The sequence below is a fragment of the Paramacrobiotus metropolitanus genome, unplaced genomic scaffold, assembly GCF_019649055.1.
Source record: "Paramacrobiotus metropolitanus isolate TYO unplaced genomic scaffold, Prichtersi_v1.0 Parri_scaffold0000012, whole genome shotgun sequence".
In the NCBI taxonomy this organism is placed as follows: Eukaryota; Metazoa; Tardigrada; class Eutardigrada; order Parachela; family Macrobiotidae; genus Paramacrobiotus; species Paramacrobiotus metropolitanus.
The window spans coordinates 624,146-640,632 of record NW_026570232.1 but is presented as its reverse complement, the minus strand read 5'-3'; the positions used below and the strand labels follow the sequence as shown (position 1 = coordinate 640,632).

Sequence of the window (16,487 nt, the reverse complement as noted above, 5' to 3'; positions counted from 1 at the left end):
ACAAGTGACTCAGAAATTGACCTATTATCCGCCAATTTGTTGACAGAAAGTGCTACTTTGTACGAATACTTACAATTTATTGTTGTGGCAACACACGACAAATTACCCAACAATAAGCAACGACGTCGCCTGCGGCACGCAACGTTTTGTCGGTCACACGTTGTTCGTATTACTCATATTCGCGGCAAAGGTAATGCGGTTGCACACATAAATTAATTCCCGCGAACTGAGAAAACACGCATGGAAAGCAGAACAAAATGCTTACCGACAGGTTCATGGCAATACTACAATCTCCACATAATTTTCATAAAAACACATCTCAAGTATCACAGGACAAGCTGTCTTTCGTAGCATTTTTTGCAAAGATGCACAGATTACACAGGTTTAAAAAAGTGTAGTATCACAACTGGCTTTAATCTATTGTGCTAATAGTATTAATTACGTACCATTACTGTTGTTTTAATCAACTAACACCGGCTGGCCATTGGTAACTAATGGTAAGGTCATCCGTTTCCGGGCACGGATTTCGTTCTGGCTGGCGGTCTCACGCAGCACCGCGACGTCGAGCTTGTCATCAGCTGTCTGTTGGCCATCTCCGCCACTTTTCTGAAACTGCTCATCGCCTTCCTTTCCTGCTTCGTGCAACAAATTCAGCTGTAGCGTCTCAATTTCGCTTTCGCCATGTACAACACCATTCGCACTGTTATTTTCGTGTCCAGTTTCTTCGATCTGATTTTGCAGTTGTTTGTATTTACTGGCGCCAGTGTAGTTGTTCTGTTTCCCCACCGACACTTCAGTGGGTCCTTTGGTTTTTGTATCATCGTACACCGTGAATTCTCGTGCAATATCTGACATCATGGACATTCGCGACGCTTCATAGTCGTACAGACATCCGCTCTCCGGCAACCAGATATTATTCACATTGTGATACAAACACCGACAGTTGTCGTAATCTCGACATCTAAATACACAACACCAAAACAATTATTACTAATCGGACAAACACACACCGAACGGATACAACTATACATGTAAAACGTAATAATTAATAGTAATCACTTTTCCTCTGAACGTGGAACTGATTCTCTTCACAGACTAGGCAATAATTACATACAGAGCATCACTCGCTCAACCAACAAAATTATCCCCTGCATCCACCGGCCCACAAAATCAAAAACGGAAACCAACCACTAGAAAGTTAAAGGAACCCATCATAAAAACGCGGAAAAATATCGTCTATCTCTCGTCTGTAGCTGCATTGGTACGTAATGCGTGTGTGTCCCAGTCACGGAAAAACGGTACAGGCAGATCCGGAATTTCAAAACAGATGAAGTCAACAGTCAGTCATCCAAATCAGTTGGGTGTTTTGTGGAAAGAATCAAAGAGAGAAACGGGGGATCAGTTTTTGAGATCAAAATCACCAAGTAGTCGACGAAGTCACGTTCATGGCTTCGCTCGGTCTGATGGAGAGAAAAATGCAAAATATTCATTCGAGAAACAAACTTTGCAATTCTACTTTACTGCACTCCACAAATGTAAATATTAATTTACAGAAAATCGCGAAATTAATTCGATCACAAATTTTGAGTTCCATTTACGCTCACACAAATAATTCAGCGTTTTACGGCCACCAAACCGATATACACGAAAAGCCCAAACTACCTTTCCATTTGTAATGTTGTACTTACTTCTTTCCGAATTTGATGTGTATGAGGAAGAACACAAGTGCCAAAACGATGCAAATGGATCCAACGGTCATGTATGCAACGCCAAGGAAAATATTTCTTCCACCAATCCACGAAACAGACGACAGGACGACGAACTTCTTTCCTTCAAATCCTTTCACTGGATAATCTGCAGATGATAAACTGTTAGAATTACAACTAACCACAAAACCGCAGAAACACAGAACCAACAAACTGCAGTGCAGCCTGAATGCACAACACGCTTACTGTAATTGATGAGGAAAGTATAGTTTCCCGGCTTTAACCCGTCTTTGAACTGTTCGTCGGTATGGTTTATTCGCCGATACAGCTTTCGAAACGAAGGAAAAGCTGCCGTGCGCATCCAGACGATCAAATCTTCGTTTTGCAGCCCATTATTCGAATTGGTCTGATTATCCAGATTCCATAAGGGAACTTGCCAGTTCTTTGGACTGATTAACTTTCTAGACTCCATAACTGAAAAGGACAACAACCAACACTTGAACGAGTTACGAGCAGCATATAGAGTCCACGAGAAAAAACACACGGCAACATGCGATTCCCAACATATTCCAATCGAAAAGGAAAAAAGGGTTCATAATTGAATTAGTCCATGCCCCATTTGTGTATACGTTCATTTAGTATCTCTTACTTTCTTTTAATGTCTTGTCGGTAACATTCGGATTTTGAAATTTGACTCTACGGTCGGAGTTCCATGCGATATCCGTTTTCTCCAGGTGAACAGGTATTTTGGTATTATTAGCCGAATAGAATAACTGGATACTGTCTGCAAGATACCCAACAGTTACTCCGCAGTTTTCAATCATTTTGCTATGTGCCACAACACAAATCAAACAGAAAGACTACGAAAACAAAATTCCAAAGTAAACTGTGTACCGATATCGATTCCAGCAGATACTCGAATGTACGAAAGCAAACATCACACGCTTCAGCGGAAGTATCTGTATTACGTCATTCAAACTCAAAGATTCAAAAGACAATTATCGGAAATCAATGAGATTCGACCGCAAAAAAATCGCCAAAATGCGGTACGGAATAAGAAAGGAGCACGACATTGCTCAATATTAGCCCAAAAACAACTACCAATATCAGATAATTCTTCACAATGCGATTATGTATCAGCCCATCTGACTCAACAAAACCATATTTTTTCCCCGGAACTTACAATACTGGGCACACCAAAGAAGAGCAAAAAAAAGATAAAAAGAAAAATTAATTTCGTTTGGAAAGAAAACACAAAAGGAACAACATTAACTGTGCAAATTCCCTATCAAAATAAGTAATACTTTTTATTACGCAATAGTTGCGATAAATGCTCTTCTAATTACGATAAACTGTTTTACCGTTAAAAAGGCTGTTTGCGATGGCTCCGCAAGGTAGGTATGCTTGATAATTTCCCTCTGAGCCGATTTTGTCGAACGGCGCACAATCTGTACTGGGCAGTTTTCCAGAGTTCGGATCGTTCCATTCGCCCATCAGCTGATTATCATCCCGCGATTTTACATATTTTCGATGATTTTGGAAAAAGTTTTCCATAGCATAGTACATAAATACGGGACCCTGCAACCAAAAATGCCAGAAAATTGCGTTTTTGTAATAGCGTTATAAGAAAAGAAATTTGAGCAAGTACCCCCATATGGCGATCCAAATAAACATGCATTTCACAGACGCAGTTTGGCTGGATGTAAGTCTCGTTGGAGCACGGTTCCTTATTCGGTGCCATGCAGTCGGTGTACTCTGTAATCACCTCTACAACCTGTTCGAAAAATTCAGTGAAAACATCGGTTCAGATGGATTTTACGAACTTGCGTCATAGCAAGCAGTTACTGCCTTACACAACGAAAGTGAAGGAAAAAATTACTACTTGTATAATGTATATCAATAATTCCATAAAACCAAAAAATAAAATTTCTGACGTGAACTTGACTCAGTACAGCAATTCTTTGTACGAAATGCGGAACCAATCATGCTTTATAACAGGGAAATTACGAAGCGTCCACCCACAGAAAGAAAACATGCGTGCATTTGTTGTGTTTATCAAAACCACGACAGCAAATCACATGGATTCGCAAAATCGTGTTCATAAATTTTTTGCTTACATTACTGGCGGAAAGGTATAGCGCGATACCGATGGGAATGAAGGCCAAACCAATGGCAACGAGAAAAGGCAAGACTGATCGCGCAGTCAACATAGGCTGCCACGCGGGTAACTGCTGCTGCTTGAATCGCGTATCTACAGATACAGGTAAAATGGGATGAAAGGCAGTCCAGAACACAGGTCCACCTGAATTCGTCCACTTACTGGCAGGTTTCCTGCTCTTGGCTCCCTCTTGCTGGGCAGGAGCGGGGGCAGACGCGGGAGTGCCCCCAGCAGCATTGCTGGAGCCAGCAGCGATGCGCACCTCTTGTTGAGCTGGTGCCTGCTCCATGTTGTCACTTCAAGGCCAAGATAACGGAGAAGAAATCACAAATAACGCCGTAAAAATATATTCATTATATAAAACACTAGAAAACACGGCTCTGAATTATGTCAAAATTATTTTTTGTATTATTTCAACATACAGATACAGTACGAAATAAATCACAAATCAGGGCCGTACAAATGTACAATTGATAGTTCTCATGCCAGAAGTTGACAAAAAATTTACGTTTTCGATACGGATGCTATACAATACAGTCCTGTATACCTTTGCGCTGGTAATACAGCACAACACGCCATACGGCACGCGTCGATGCGTTTGGCGGTGGGTGTACTGTATGGTATGTCGCACTAGCTGTGACAATAAACAGTTACTTACTATCAATTTTTATTGATCATGAATTGCGTGTGTGGATGAGTCATGCGTTGTTTAATTAAATTAAAGTTTTGCTTTTTTTCCAATGGAAAAGGTAAGTGAAACATTAAGCTACTGTGATACTATCTAAGGAACACCACCATTTTTCAGCTCTACTTTTTCCAGATGTGTGTGTTCGTTATTAATTAACCAACGTGTACAAGCAAACTTTGTCGGCGCCCTGAATGTGGCGAAAGACACGCGTACGGCGGATAAAACTATAAAGGAAAACTGCAAAAAGCATTCGACAGTGCATTGACAAAGTTTCTTTAAAAAATTTACTGTTATTACGAATAAGTGCTCTATCAGTGAGGTCCTTGGCAGGTTTTGTACGGCGTGTTCGTATTGCTGGCCATTCCATTATGTCCTCACACTATCGTTCCGCCTTATTCTGTCAAAAACCTGGCACGTGTAATCCACTAGTTCATTGGTCGCGTTGGTCTTGGGTTTCCTATAAAAACCAAAGGCACGGATTACAAAAACTGAATATTCTGATTTGGAGTGACAGTGTGAGTCATGGAGGGCATAAGCACAAACTGACAATACAAGGCATATACACAATCTCATAATAATTATTAATACCCACAACTATCAAACATGTGGCCAACCCACCTCGCATCGCTGACCACAATTCCCAGTTGAAATTTGGATTTTCAGGATTAGGACTGCGAGCGTTATAGCCAAACCCTGCCAATGCTTGCGAGATGGAACTGATGTAAGAATCTGGCAAAACATGGCGAAATTGTTGCATTTGCGTAAACGTATTGCAGACGTGCTCTTATCAGCAATGACGTTTTTGCATAGTCAACGGTAAAGGTCACCTGCAGCTCACTGGTCAGTGTGCAAGTAAATTATTTACGTACACATGGACACCGGTGCATCACCATATTTTGACTGGGAAAACAGAGCAGACAGACGAGCCTTTTCCACTTTAGTCATGAATCTGGAATTATTGTGCACATCTTGGTAAATTTCATCCTAAAAACGTTACCATTCGTGTATTGAAATACAGTGCCCAATGCCAATACAGTAATATAATTGCAAAAACCAGCTTAAAAAATGTGCAAAGCGGCAATACTCTTCCCTTTTACGTGCACGTAAGTATTCACTTTTAATCGGTTTCATTATTTACGATTAGATCCTATAAATACCACTAGTACCAGTAAAAAATGCTTAACTGTATAGGCGGTACAGCCAATCTGAAAATATGATTAATCCATTGCTAAACTTTTGTTAGATTCTCACCACTTTGACGGTGTCCCTTGAGATGGTACTTAGCCCGTGGAAGAGTAATACAGCTGATACAGCGAGGAACATGCCAGCACCAGTATAGTAAACGGAAGCCAAGGACTTTTGCGAATCCTTCATGGCCATTCTGGCGTAGTACAGCGACAACACGCAGGTACTTCCCGCCAAGGCGTACACTGGGTTGGAGGATTGGCAGTAAGATGGATTCATTTCCAGTATAGCAGTTTTCGTCAGCGCTCTAACACCAGTTACTGAAGCAAAATTTACGTAGCGCAGGTAATGAATTTACGGCCACGATATGCTTTGTAACAGTCAAATATTTTGATAAACTGATACTAGCAAATTACTTATATAATTACTGCCACATGTTTATCGTTGCTGCTGTTGTAAATTCTCCGTTTTTCTACTTGATATAACTTAAAAGAGTACTGTAATAAGCGCTTTGTCCTTTTGGTAAATACGTGGATGTTTATGCCCCGTGTAATTTAAGTTAAATTATGTAGGCGTACCGCATACAAACCGGAAACCATTGCCAGTACAGCACACATTAAAACGAGCAAAACAGTTAATGGTACTGTAAGGGCTTCCCTGATGTTCAGATGAGCACATCCACCGTGTGCTGGTTTCCACAGCGATGATATCACAAGCATTTTAATTTTCATCACTAACTTAACCATTTGCTCAGTACATAAATAAGCACTGTTTACAAAGATCAGCGCGCTCAGTCGGCGGTTTTAGAACAATAAAAAGCGTAATAAAGGGACGAATTTCAAGGAACTTCGTTAAATGGAAAGCACGGGTAACCTTGTTTTCAAAGAAGCTGAACACAGCGAAAACGCTCAACAGAGTCAACTATCACAGAAAGATAACCATCATAACAACATTGACGATTAAGAATAGATGGTGACCACTTCGCGTCCAGCGCCGCGCACCATGAGAACACGCTTCATGCCATCCGTCAACACTTCCACAAACTCCATATCTACGAGACAAGAAAAGAACTCACTAAATCAGCCTGCAGAGTGCCCATTGTTAATTTGCATAAAGGTCATTTTCGTCGGAAACGGGTGTACGTACGACTACGTATCCTATACTAAATGAATTCTACAGGTGTAAAAAGCGAATTTCTCTAAACACAATCAAACAAATAAAATATAGGTTTATCGATATACTCCCGCTCCTTACAGTTCATTTCGTTAGGCTCGCGATGACTTTTGGGTGGTCGCGGAAGATTCAGAATGACCAACTCGGCACTGGCCGACCGTTCCCGAATAACCTGGTTCATGGTCACAGCCGTGTGCATTCGTCGGACATTGCCGTCCAATCTGCAAATCACGCGCACATAAAACGTCGTGAAATTAAGAAAAAAGTAATAGAAAACTTGCAATTACCAAAGTACAATTAAGGTTAACTTTTGCTCCGAACTTCAATCAATGTTATATGAAACTTTGCTCATAAATAGTTTGGCTGGGGTCCTATGTTTCGTTTACGTCCACTTTACCAATCGTTTAAATCTTACGTATATACTCATTAACTGCTCCTCCTTTAATTCGCTACCAGTACTTTTGGATCAACACGCTAACACTATCTATCACTATCAATTTATCAACACCCTTGTTTTCACATACGGTCTCGATCCTCCAAACCGCTCTGAAATGCCGCGCTCCGACTCCGAGGTCAGCTTAACCCGGCTTCCGTAACGCTTCCCATTCTTTGAATTTCCTGTAGCACCGAAACAATTTTTTTTGTGATCGAGCACCAAACCCGTACGCATGCCAATTCCATCTCACTAACCAGGCTCAGCAGAATCCTCCCGCTCGAAGCTATCCATACTCTCGGAAGTCTCCGGCTCCGTCAGATGCGATCCCGACGCGCCTCCGTTCACAACCACCGTCGAAATATCGCTGCAGTCTTCCGAAATACCATCTACCAAGGCTTCCTCTTCACTCTGCTCGGCCAGGGCTTCCGCCACATTAGACGATATGATGAGGGGATGCGTATTAATGCTGATTTTCTTCTGGGCTCTGGCTCGTTCTGCCGTCACAGGGAAGTCGGTTATGTTGATGGCGTGCGACTGGTCCACGATCAGCTGGACCTGAACGAAGAAAATTAGAAACTGTGCTACGCTCAGTATTTATGTTCCCGTCGTTAAAAACACGCAAAGTAGTTGCATATTCCAGTCGCCGATACCGCAACGCAAAGAGATTTATTGCTTAAAAAAGCTTACGTATTTAAGCTTACGTACGGTATATAAACTGTTACAAAGTCTCATTCGATTTGCTTTCGAAACGATTTATAGTGCTAGCTAGTTATAAAGCAGCGTTATGCCATTCTAAAGATCATTTATGAGCCTAAGGACATGGTATTCCAAATACCATTTGAAAAATAAGCTGCATTGTCGTAAGTTTAAAACGTGGATGTTACGGAACGCAAAACGCCGATGTTACGGTGGGTGCAAAATGCATACATTTCCGTACACCTGGGAGCTGCGATAGTACGTCTAAGTAGTTTCTTTTACTGGAAAAATGACCTTACGTTATTTTTCAAGCTTTCACGTTTTGTTAGCTTCATTTCCTTGAGAAGTTTGACACGCTGCTCCATCAACAGCGTTCGTTCGTAGGTATAAGCAGAAATATCACCACTTCCCATTTCTGAAACCATGAACGTAAATCTGTTATCTCAGATCAATGAGACTGTCGACATGACGGCTCACCGACAACATGTGCTTCAGCATTAATTCGCAGGCCGTACAGGAAGTTCTCCAAATCTTTTTGAATCTGAACCGTATTGTCCTCCAGTTCTAATCAGATGGCCGAATGCAAGCATTCAATAAACAGTAAGTACCAAACGGGAGGCTGAAACTTACGCGCAACGGTAAACAACCGCATTTTACAGTGTTTCCAGGTTTTGGTTTTTAACATAAGGAACGGCAGCAGCATAAGCAATCCGCCATCATGGACAATCCACCAGATATCGACACAGCCACGTATTTTCTCGCAGTTTTTTGGAAAAGACGAAATGTTCTTCGGTACAAGAAAGGCACAATGCGCCGCATGACAAATACGTAGCGTGTCTGCAAAATGCACTGTTTTACAGGATGTTCAAAACACGTAATGTAACTAATACGAGTATCTATCCCTTTTGGCGTTCTTAGTTGAACAAATCGTAACGTTTGATCGGAAAAATTGTCGAGTTTGACCGAAGAAAAATTGACCACCAGCGTTTCAAACCACCGAAGATTAAAAGAGATGACTGCTGTAACAAAAATAATTAAAATCAGCTGAAAACTTTAAATAAAGAAAATCTATCAAAGAAGAGAGCAAAACAAACAGATGGTTAAACAAAATTTGCTTATAAGGGTTGTTTTTGTTATCAATAAATAAAGTCATATTTTATTTAACTAAAGTGCTAGGCGCCCGGAAAATTTCCGGGCGCACAGAAGTGACCTTTATTTAATAAAATATAGACTCCATTAATTAATAACAAAGAAAACCTTATAGCCATATAAGTCTTACCGAGAAATATGCGCCAATGCTTGTACTCCGTATTTTGATTCCAATTTTGTGGCCAGCACATAACAACGGTGTTATGCTTCATAGCGCCAATTCCCGCCGTCTGAATTCTATCACACGGTAACGACAACTGTAACGAATCACTGCACAAATGACAAATCTAACAAAACGCATACAGGTGATTCATCCCCGTCAATGTGTCATCTGCCACCAGGACCTCCGTGAATCCTTTGACGTTATCCGTTTCCATCATGCGTCGTAAAGACTTCTTCGCCAAATGGACATCATCACTGCATTTGATAAAGTCACCTTCCAGAATAGAGGCAAACATGGTCAAACCCCGACCGGCCTTCAACTGGCTTACGAAGGGAAACAACTCCGGATGCACAGGATTCTGGTCTTCGTCCAGGCGGCAAAAAACCAGCAGTTGTGGTCGCCAGTTCTTGGTATGGATTACTTGGCCTTCCAAACGATGCAGGCTGTACTGCGCTGTAAAATATCAGCGAAAATTAACTACGAATAGTAACTTAATCACTGAACGAGTTATCACGTGATCCAAATATTGCTCTTATATAAGAGATGATATAAAAATACAAAAAAAACTAAAATAATCGTAATAATATGGCGCGTGTATTGAATTCTATTCTTGGGCATGACAGGTCATCACTAAGCCTGGTTGACCTTTCAAATTTCAATCGGCGAGAAACGAGGAGGCTCTTTAATTTTAGTTTATCTTTACGCAAATATGTCTTTGCATAGAATGATATCTGCCACCAGCAACACTAATCCAGAATTAAGTAAACTGTCTCAAAGTTATAATTCACTTAATCAATGAAAAACTGACTATAAAGCCGAAGAAAGCGAAGACATCTGGTACTTATAACAACAAAATAAGTGCGATACTTTATTTTCTGCGGTAATAGCCGAGCAGGAATAATTGTAACACTCAACAGATTTATAAGCCTTGCGGGAAAAAAACCCATAAAGACACCACTCACAGTCAGACGAGCATATTATTTTGAATGCAAAGCCGAGTTGAGGTTTCACCCCTTGCAGAACTGAATCGAAAAGGAGCGCTTCAATCATTGTACCTGCAGAAAGAGCTAAGCCATTCCATCCTTCACCCCATTCCGTTTCCGCCCCACGAAAATCAATGTACTTGTAGACAATAGTGGCCATAATAATGGCAATACAAGCGTAGTACCAGGACGAAATAAACATTATGGCGACAGCCAGTACAGCGCCAGTCAAGGATAGGAACCAGTGATAAAAGCGGAAACGCGGTCTCCAGCTAGGATGGCGCTAAAAAGTAGACATCACCAGAGAGAGACTTCATTATAAATCATGACAAATTTAATGTGAAGAATTATTCCAGGTGGGTTTGAAGATAGTAGTTTAGTTTAAAGTATAACAACTAAAACTACCGGTTTTGATCATTTCCTTTAAACTAATACATGCACAAAGATTTCAAAACTAAAACTTTTCAAGCAAAGTTATTGCTGCCATAGATTAGCTCTGATTAACTGGCATGTGCACCTTTCCGAAAACCGTATTAACACGGGATTTTCTACCACGCATGCACATTCTACATTTCGAAATTTTTCCTTTTCTACCATAATCTAATTTATCACTTTCGTTATAACTCCTGTAGATCCACTTCAGCTCAGAATAAAAACTGTTCTACTTCCACAGACGAAAAGAGACAGTCACCCTGCATTGCTAATCCTAATACACACATTATTCCATTGTGTTTGTGTATTTCACAAAGTATTCATAAAACATTCGATTTTTCACCCTGCAAATCAGTAATCGAAACGGTCTGTCACTTACGATGAGAGACTGCAGCGCGCACGCCAAATTCACAAAGAGGTAACAAATTAAGCTGCACCTAGTAAACATTCCCAACAACACGCATTGATTGACCGGGATTGCTAATGTCAATGTTGGACATTTCGCTTACTGACTAAGAATGGGCGCAATGAGATCAATCGAACCGGCTAAAATGGTTAATTCACCCAGACAAAGGCACACTAACAACGCGCGCCGGGGTTCTCCGTTCACCGAGACAACTCGAAAGATGCGCAGGAAATCTATAACACCATCCTTGGCGATCGCCAGTAAGAGTCGCGGAGCACCTAGAAAAATATTCCATGAAAAATTCTTTTTCAAAATTCTACGGCGATTACTCTGTATGCCTTACCGATTAAAGTTTGCAGCGCTGCTCCAATTGTAGCCCTAAAATGCATTAGGTTGGATTACGGCTTTCTTCTCGTCCCGTGAAATCAAACAATACTGTCATTAATTTATAAACTAATTTACTACCTTAAAATGCGGAGAAGATTCACTTGCACGGCACTAAATACTTTCAATTTCTGATATTACACATACTGACGGCACTGTCAGCAACAATTTCCTCAAAACACGGTATTTAACAAATTTCTGAAAAAAGCGTAGATAAACGTTAAACTTAGAAGGTGAAAGATTATCTGATTTTTGTAGTACATCCCTATCAAGCGACATTGCAGCTTCACAAAAAAATCGACACTTTACAAAGGCAAACTTTAAATTAAAGCAATAAATTTCTGATTGACAAAAATGTTTCGCTTACATTGTGGCCCCAATAAGCAGCACAAGAGGATGCGGCCAGGCAATCTCCGCCGACACCAGACGCCCACCAATGCTTAACCCATATTTATCGCGCAGTAACAACGAGTTGACACTTCCGGCATAGCAAAACACCAGAACGATATAGGTGCAGGTGGTGAAAATCACAGCCGAAATTGTTCCCAGGGGAATCGAGCGCTGAACATTACTCAGATCGCCTTTGAATGGTACGTCTCTCTTAAGCAGTTTTTCAACATCAAATCAACAAAAGCTTTGATTTCTTACCTGATCGATTCGAACCAGCCATAATACCTAAAAAATTATTAAAAAAACCATTACTGTACTAATTAAATTAAAAGTTAAGAACTGTTGCAAATTATGATTGCAATTTTCGATTCCAAGCAATATTAATATAGCTCACTTTAAAGATTTCTATAACACTTCAAGTTAACGAAACCAACCATACCAGTTAACCAGTTAACGAAACCAGTTAACCACTTCAATATGAAACTTTAAGTGTTCACCTGTAACAGCGGGGAAAAATATGGACAACAAGAGCGTAAAACTCCCGGTAATATCGGCAATCACATATCCTTGTGATGCATAGAAAGGGGTTTCGGGTGATGCGAAAACTTTTTCTGCTCCATGGGAAATATATTGTCTCGTGACCGCATACTGGTTGAACGTATTGTCTAATAATAAGTTGGAAATTACAACATAATCCATGGATAATATGGTGTCGCATAATCTCACTATAAAATGTGCTCGGCACCCGCATGCCCGGAAAAGCCAATTCCTCGTGCATCGTCTGCTCTTGAAAATATGGATCACAACTTGACAAAGAGGAGTTCGAGCAGAAGACTTTCCATAGTGGCGAGGACGCATTTTTCTCGCAGGGTTCAGCATACGGCTTGGCTAGAAGGCGGTCACCAAGAACGCATAATCTAAATTAAGTGAAAGAAGTATCCTTATTAATTCTCGCAAATACATAGTTCTAGAAAGATTTTACTGTCATAAGAATATCATTAATTTAAACTTCCCTAGACCAAAGGTATATTTAATTTTATATTTTGTGGACCTATTAGTTGATAATAGTTTTGAAGCGTTAGTTCGTTCAAATAAAACCTGTAATTTCGTTTACTGCGTAAATGGTTTACTAAGGAATGCGAAAACACTACGTACTTGCGTATCAAAAGACACAACAATACATAAATATGGAAAATTCTAATACGGTAGGGGAAAAGCGCCAACGATTTTTTGCTAACCGTAGCGGAAGCCAATAAGACAATCAACAGACTCTCCAGTGCACCGGCAGTCCCGATAATAAAGGGAAGGCGGATAAACATCAGCACGCCGAATATGTTTTGAATACATGGAAGGAATACGCCCATCAGCGTCCCCATTTTCGGAGCGGGCTACAACACAAGTTACAGATGATACAGAATCACAACAAAAAGGAAAAACAAAGCCATCTAAAGCAATAATCTAAGAACCATTCAATCCGAAGCCTCGTAGAGGTAAATACTTAGAATAAAATTATAATACTGAGTATTGCGCTGTACTTCGTGTCAGTAAAAGAACTAGCAGGAAGCTACCACAATAACCTTTACCTTTGAGATCAGTGTTTTCGAACCGGTATTTGCCGGCTGGGCAGACGGTTTTGGTCCACATGTTTGCTGATGAAGAAATGCTCCTACTTTCAATCCTTCATCAAGATCTTCCTGCAAATTCAAAGTACGGCCACATAAAATCGTCTAAACCTCTGCTTCCGAATCAGCGCGTAGACAAAAATTTAAATTGTGAGAAAATGAACGTCTGAAAGAACTGTAACAAAGTCGCTGGACATTTCGCCTGGATTGTAACAACGTCCTGCAACAAAATTTCAAACAGAACGGGATTTTTCGATTCATAATAAAAAGTTATAAGTTTCAAAAATTATCGCCAAGAAAATCATTTTTGTTGCAGACTTTTTACCTGGAATAAGAAGAGCTGTTCCCTTTTCGTCTGGTCAAAATTAATTGTATAAGGCCGCTCCCCGTCACCTGTAGATTTCCAAGATATTTTACTAGTGGCCGACGACGATCGTGGAATAAAAAACTGTTGTAAACTTCCGATACTCAGAGTACTGCGTCTCCGATTCGACGCCATATTATACCGCAACTGATCATAAATCACATTATCCTAACACAAGCGTTATACTCTTCAAATAAAATAAACCATCTCTGACCGACTCTCGCGCATCCGCCGCACAGTGGCATAGCGCACATATTACAGCATATGTTGCAAAAATCTGCAACTGTCACCGGCCACCAATGGGCACTGAGCGACAGTGTGTTGCGTAAAGGGGAAAACACGTTCGTCTGTATCGGTATGTCAGTCACTTCCCGGCTGAGGCTGGAGCCAGGGAAAAAATGTCGATTGACATTTGCACACATATCATCCAGAAAGCGGCAACGATCAGCGCAACACATTCATCGCCTGACATTTAGCCATCTGCCTACCACACCGCACCGGTTTAACGGCGCCATTTGTAGAGCACAAATCCAAACAACCACCGGAGTGCCGACATCATCTTCAGATCAGCAAAAAACCAGCTCCCGACAAATGATAGACGCTTCATTAATGCCATAGCCAAACATGAATTAATGCATATCTGATTTTAATGTGCATGTAAGCGAAACCGAACGATGCGCCTGCGCTAACGCTTTCGGTTCGTGTCACGGTTTTTTGGTGGCAAAAAGGTGGTGCTCGTCATAACAAATTGAGAGTGCCATGAGTTCCGTCGTCCTCGGAAGCCATACCAGATTTCTACTCTGACCATGACATTGTAAGAACTTGCCAAGGAACCTGCACTTTTAATACTGCACTTCCCAAAAAGGTTTACCATTTACTAGAAACTAAAAATTCACAAAAACAACACAGATGAACAAGTACAGAGTACATTCATGATTCCATCTAAAATTTAACTAATCGTATTTATCGCGCAACCTGGCGCCTGATCAGGGTCAGTATACTGTAACAAACACCACAGAGAAAAACTAACTACGAAGTAGTGTTAAAGATGGCTTTAAGAACGTCGAGAAAACAAACTTTTTGGGTTCAAGACTGACGGAAAGTGTGAAAGCAGTAATTTTTTAAACCAAAAGAACCGGCTTCCGGAAAGCATTGTTCCAAAAGTACCGTCATTAAATAAAACTTGACACGAACAATGATGCGCTAATACATCAAACTGACTGCGCAACAGTAAAAGTATAAAAATCTGCAACAAACAAATAAGTACACAATAGATCGGATTGTCGGCGCATCACTTGAAAAGTGTGCAACAATTACAGCGCGAAATCGATATTTTTGAACCAACCTACTGACGGCAACGGCCAACAGCAAGCTGGTCCTATCAAGGTTGATAAGGCCGAGTTAACATTTCCGCTCGTGCAAACAGTTGCACTATTGACATTCCACACAGCACAAACAAGGTCCTGTAGGCAAAACCCTACCTTCACTCAATGAAGACGCCTGATGGCGCAACGCATTATTATTCTTCCGAAGAAAAACGCCATTCTCCGGAAGGTGGCTGCCCGTCACTTCCGGTGCAACACCATGCCGAACGGGGAAACCGTCGCCCGATTCCTGCTGCGAATTTCGCTTCGAGTCCGTTTCCTGAAAAAAAAAACACAATAATCCAAAGATATCAAAGTACGGTTTTTCTACAAAATTAACCAAAGAACTCGGATTCACCAAGTCCGAACACACAAAATAACTTTTTTAACACTTCGGGACCGTAAAGGAAATACCATTTACCGAAATAATATATATTAAGTACAGAACTACCGCAGCAATTTCCTTTCCCTGCTGTGATAATGTGCATTAATCGCTTGTGAATTAATCGCAACATTTCCACTTCTGCTCTACAGATGTAACGTGATTACGAACATGAAACCCAAATGTAAACAAAATAACAAATTAGCAAAAGTTCAACTGCTTAACCTGCGGCGGAGGCGGCGGCGATGTGGTCCTAACATGTGGGATAAACTCCGACGTTTTGCCAGCTCCATCGTCCACTTTCGTAACACGAAAACGGTCGCCCATAATGAATTTACAGCTTCATCCAGGGGAAGTTTACAGCATTATCAGAAGATGCAGGGACCAACAAGACTTCGTTTGGCGAGTTTCCAGAAGTCAGAATTATAATATGGCATTCGTTGTATCGCTGCAGTCTGACTTTCTCTTCCTCATTAAAACTTGAGCGACGAGCTCATAATCCCTTCGCGCCTGGTATACATATCTCTTCCGCTCACGAGTCGGTCTGCCACCGCTGGCATTCGCATAATATTTAACCTGTTCAAATTAAAACTTTCTATAAATAAATCATCAATCTGACATGCGCTCCATTTGAGTTGGATGGGAATGTGTTCGAGTGGTAAACACAACATTGTGGAACCAGAAACCGTTTCAGCGAGCCACCGTACTATCTGATTGTGTGCATCGCTGCGCGATTAGTCATGCGGACAGGTCAAACTAACATGATGATTGGTCAGCCTAAGCCTGTTGGTCGGACAATTTCAGCA

At 41.0% G+C, this 16,487-nt stretch overlaps 4 protein-coding genes across 5 annotated transcripts; all 4 read right to left on the bottom strand.

Annotated features, from left to right (window-relative positions):
* Positions 1-174: 174 nt before the first annotated feature.
* Positions 175-4,377, bottom strand: LOC129583892 (cell cycle control protein 50A-like). Of its 2 annotated transcripts, none has more exons than XM_055475915.1 (8): positions 4,027-4,377; positions 3,824-3,957; positions 3,355-3,480; positions 3,068-3,284; positions 2,356-2,490; positions 1,953-2,180; positions 1,689-1,854; positions 175-961 (listed from the first exon to the last, which is right to left on the bottom strand). In XM_055475915.1, exons 1-8 carry the CDS (start codon positions 4,151-4,153, stop codon positions 460-462), a joined length of 1,635 nt encoding a protein of 544 aa, XP_055331890.1. In that variant the 5' UTR covers positions 4,154-4,377; the 3' UTR covers positions 175-459. The 2 variants fall into 2 exon arrangements, with proteins under 2 accessions (XP_055331890.1, XP_055331891.1); XM_055475916.1 differs by having other exon boundaries at positions 899-1,460; positions 4,027-4,373.
* Positions 4,378-4,641: 264 nt separating this feature from the next.
* LOC129584040 (uncharacterized) lies at positions 4,642-6,336 on the bottom strand. Its single transcript, XM_055476129.1, has 4 exons — positions 5,804-6,336; positions 5,422-5,536; positions 5,171-5,281; positions 4,642-5,010 (listed from the first exon to the last, which is right to left on the bottom strand). Exons 1-4 carry the CDS (start codon positions 6,014-6,016, stop codon positions 4,919-4,921), a joined length of 531 nt encoding a protein of 176 aa, XP_055332104.1. The 5' UTR covers positions 6,017-6,336; the 3' UTR covers positions 4,642-4,918.
* A 113-nt stretch (positions 6,337-6,449) lies between these two features.
* Positions 6,450-13,016, bottom strand: LOC129583890 (solute carrier family 12 member 6-like). Its single transcript, XM_055475913.1, has 18 exons — positions 13,001-13,016; positions 12,676-12,866; positions 12,447-12,614; positions 12,208-12,234; positions 11,927-12,140; positions 11,519-11,553; positions 11,279-11,453; positions 11,149-11,206; positions 10,410-10,620; positions 9,495-9,807; positions 9,322-9,428; positions 8,673-8,879; positions 8,520-8,606; positions 8,342-8,457; positions 7,601-7,901; positions 7,435-7,528; positions 6,992-7,131; positions 6,450-6,788 (listed from the first exon to the last, which is right to left on the bottom strand). Exons 2-18 carry the CDS (start codon positions 12,725-12,727, stop codon positions 6,697-6,699), a joined length of 2,397 nt encoding a protein of 798 aa, XP_055331888.1. The 5' UTR covers positions 12,728-12,866; positions 13,001-13,016; the 3' UTR covers positions 6,450-6,696.
* LOC129584087 (solute carrier family 12 member 6-like) lies at positions 12,948-16,454 on the bottom strand. The gene is made up of 6 exons (XM_055476192.1): positions 15,907-16,454; positions 15,417-15,579; positions 13,897-13,964; positions 13,533-13,643; positions 13,188-13,337; positions 12,948-12,962 (listed from the first exon to the last, which is right to left on the bottom strand). The coding sequence occupies exons 1-6, from the start codon at positions 16,006-16,008 to the stop codon at positions 12,948-12,950; spliced, it is 609 nt and encodes a 202-aa protein (XP_055332167.1). The 5' UTR covers positions 16,009-16,454.
* Positions 16,455-16,487: the final 33 nt, after the last annotated feature.

What these genes read in the sequence shown, in the direction of transcription:
- LOC129583892 (XM_055475915.1), bottom strand. Translation starts at nt 4,153, where the DNA reads ATGGAGCAGGCACCAGCTCAACAAGAGGTGCGCATCGCTGCTGGCTCC. An exon ending in CGACAAGACATTAAAAGAAA is followed by an intron (nt 2,181 to 2,355) that starts GTAAGAGATACT and finishes TGTCCTTTTCAG; the next exon opens with TTATGGAGTCTAGAAAGTTA. An exon ending in TACTTTCCTCATCAATTACA is followed by an intron (nt 1,855 to 1,952) that starts GTAAGCGTGTTG and finishes TATCATCTGCAG; the next exon opens with ATTATCCAGTGAAAGGATTT.
- LOC129584040 (XM_055476129.1), bottom strand. Translation starts at nt 6,016, where the DNA reads ATGAATCCATCTTACTGCCAATCCTCCAACCCAGTGTACGCCTTGGCG. An exon ending in CAAGGGACACCGTCAAAGTG is followed by an intron (nt 5,537 to 5,803) that starts GTGAGAATCTAA and finishes TAACGTTTTTAG; the next exon opens with GATGAAATTTACCAAGATGT. An exon ending in TGATGCACCGGTGTCCATGT is followed by an intron (nt 5,282 to 5,421) that starts GTACGTAAATAA and finishes ATGTTTTGCCAG; the next exon opens with ATTCTTACATCAGTTCCATC.
- LOC129583890 (XM_055475913.1), bottom strand. Translation starts at nt 12,727, where the DNA reads ATGCACGAGGAATTGGCTTTTCCGGGCATGCGGGTGCCGAGCACATTT. An exon ending in ATTGCGCCCATTCTTAGTCA is followed by an intron (nt 11,207 to 11,278) that starts GTAAGCGAAATG and finishes AATGTTTACTAG; the next exon opens with GTGCAGCTTAATTTGTTACC. An exon ending in TTGACGGGGATGAATCACCT is followed by an intron (nt 9,429 to 9,494) that starts GTATGCGTTTTG and finishes ACCGTGTGATAG; the next exon opens with AATTCAGACGGCGGGAATTG.
- LOC129584087 (XM_055476192.1), bottom strand. Translation starts at nt 16,008, where the DNA reads ATGGGCGACCGTTTTCGTGTTACGAAAGTGGACGATGGAGCTGGCAAA. An exon ending in GGCGTCTTCATTGAGTGAAG is followed by an intron (nt 13,965 to 15,416) that starts GTAGGGTTTTGC and finishes GGAAATCTACAG; the next exon opens with GTGACGGGGAGCGGCCTTAT. An exon ending in CGAAAACACTGATCTCAAAG is followed by an intron (nt 13,338 to 13,532) that starts GTAAAGGTTATT and finishes CTTGTGTTGTAG; the next exon opens with CCCGCTCCGAAAATGGGGAC.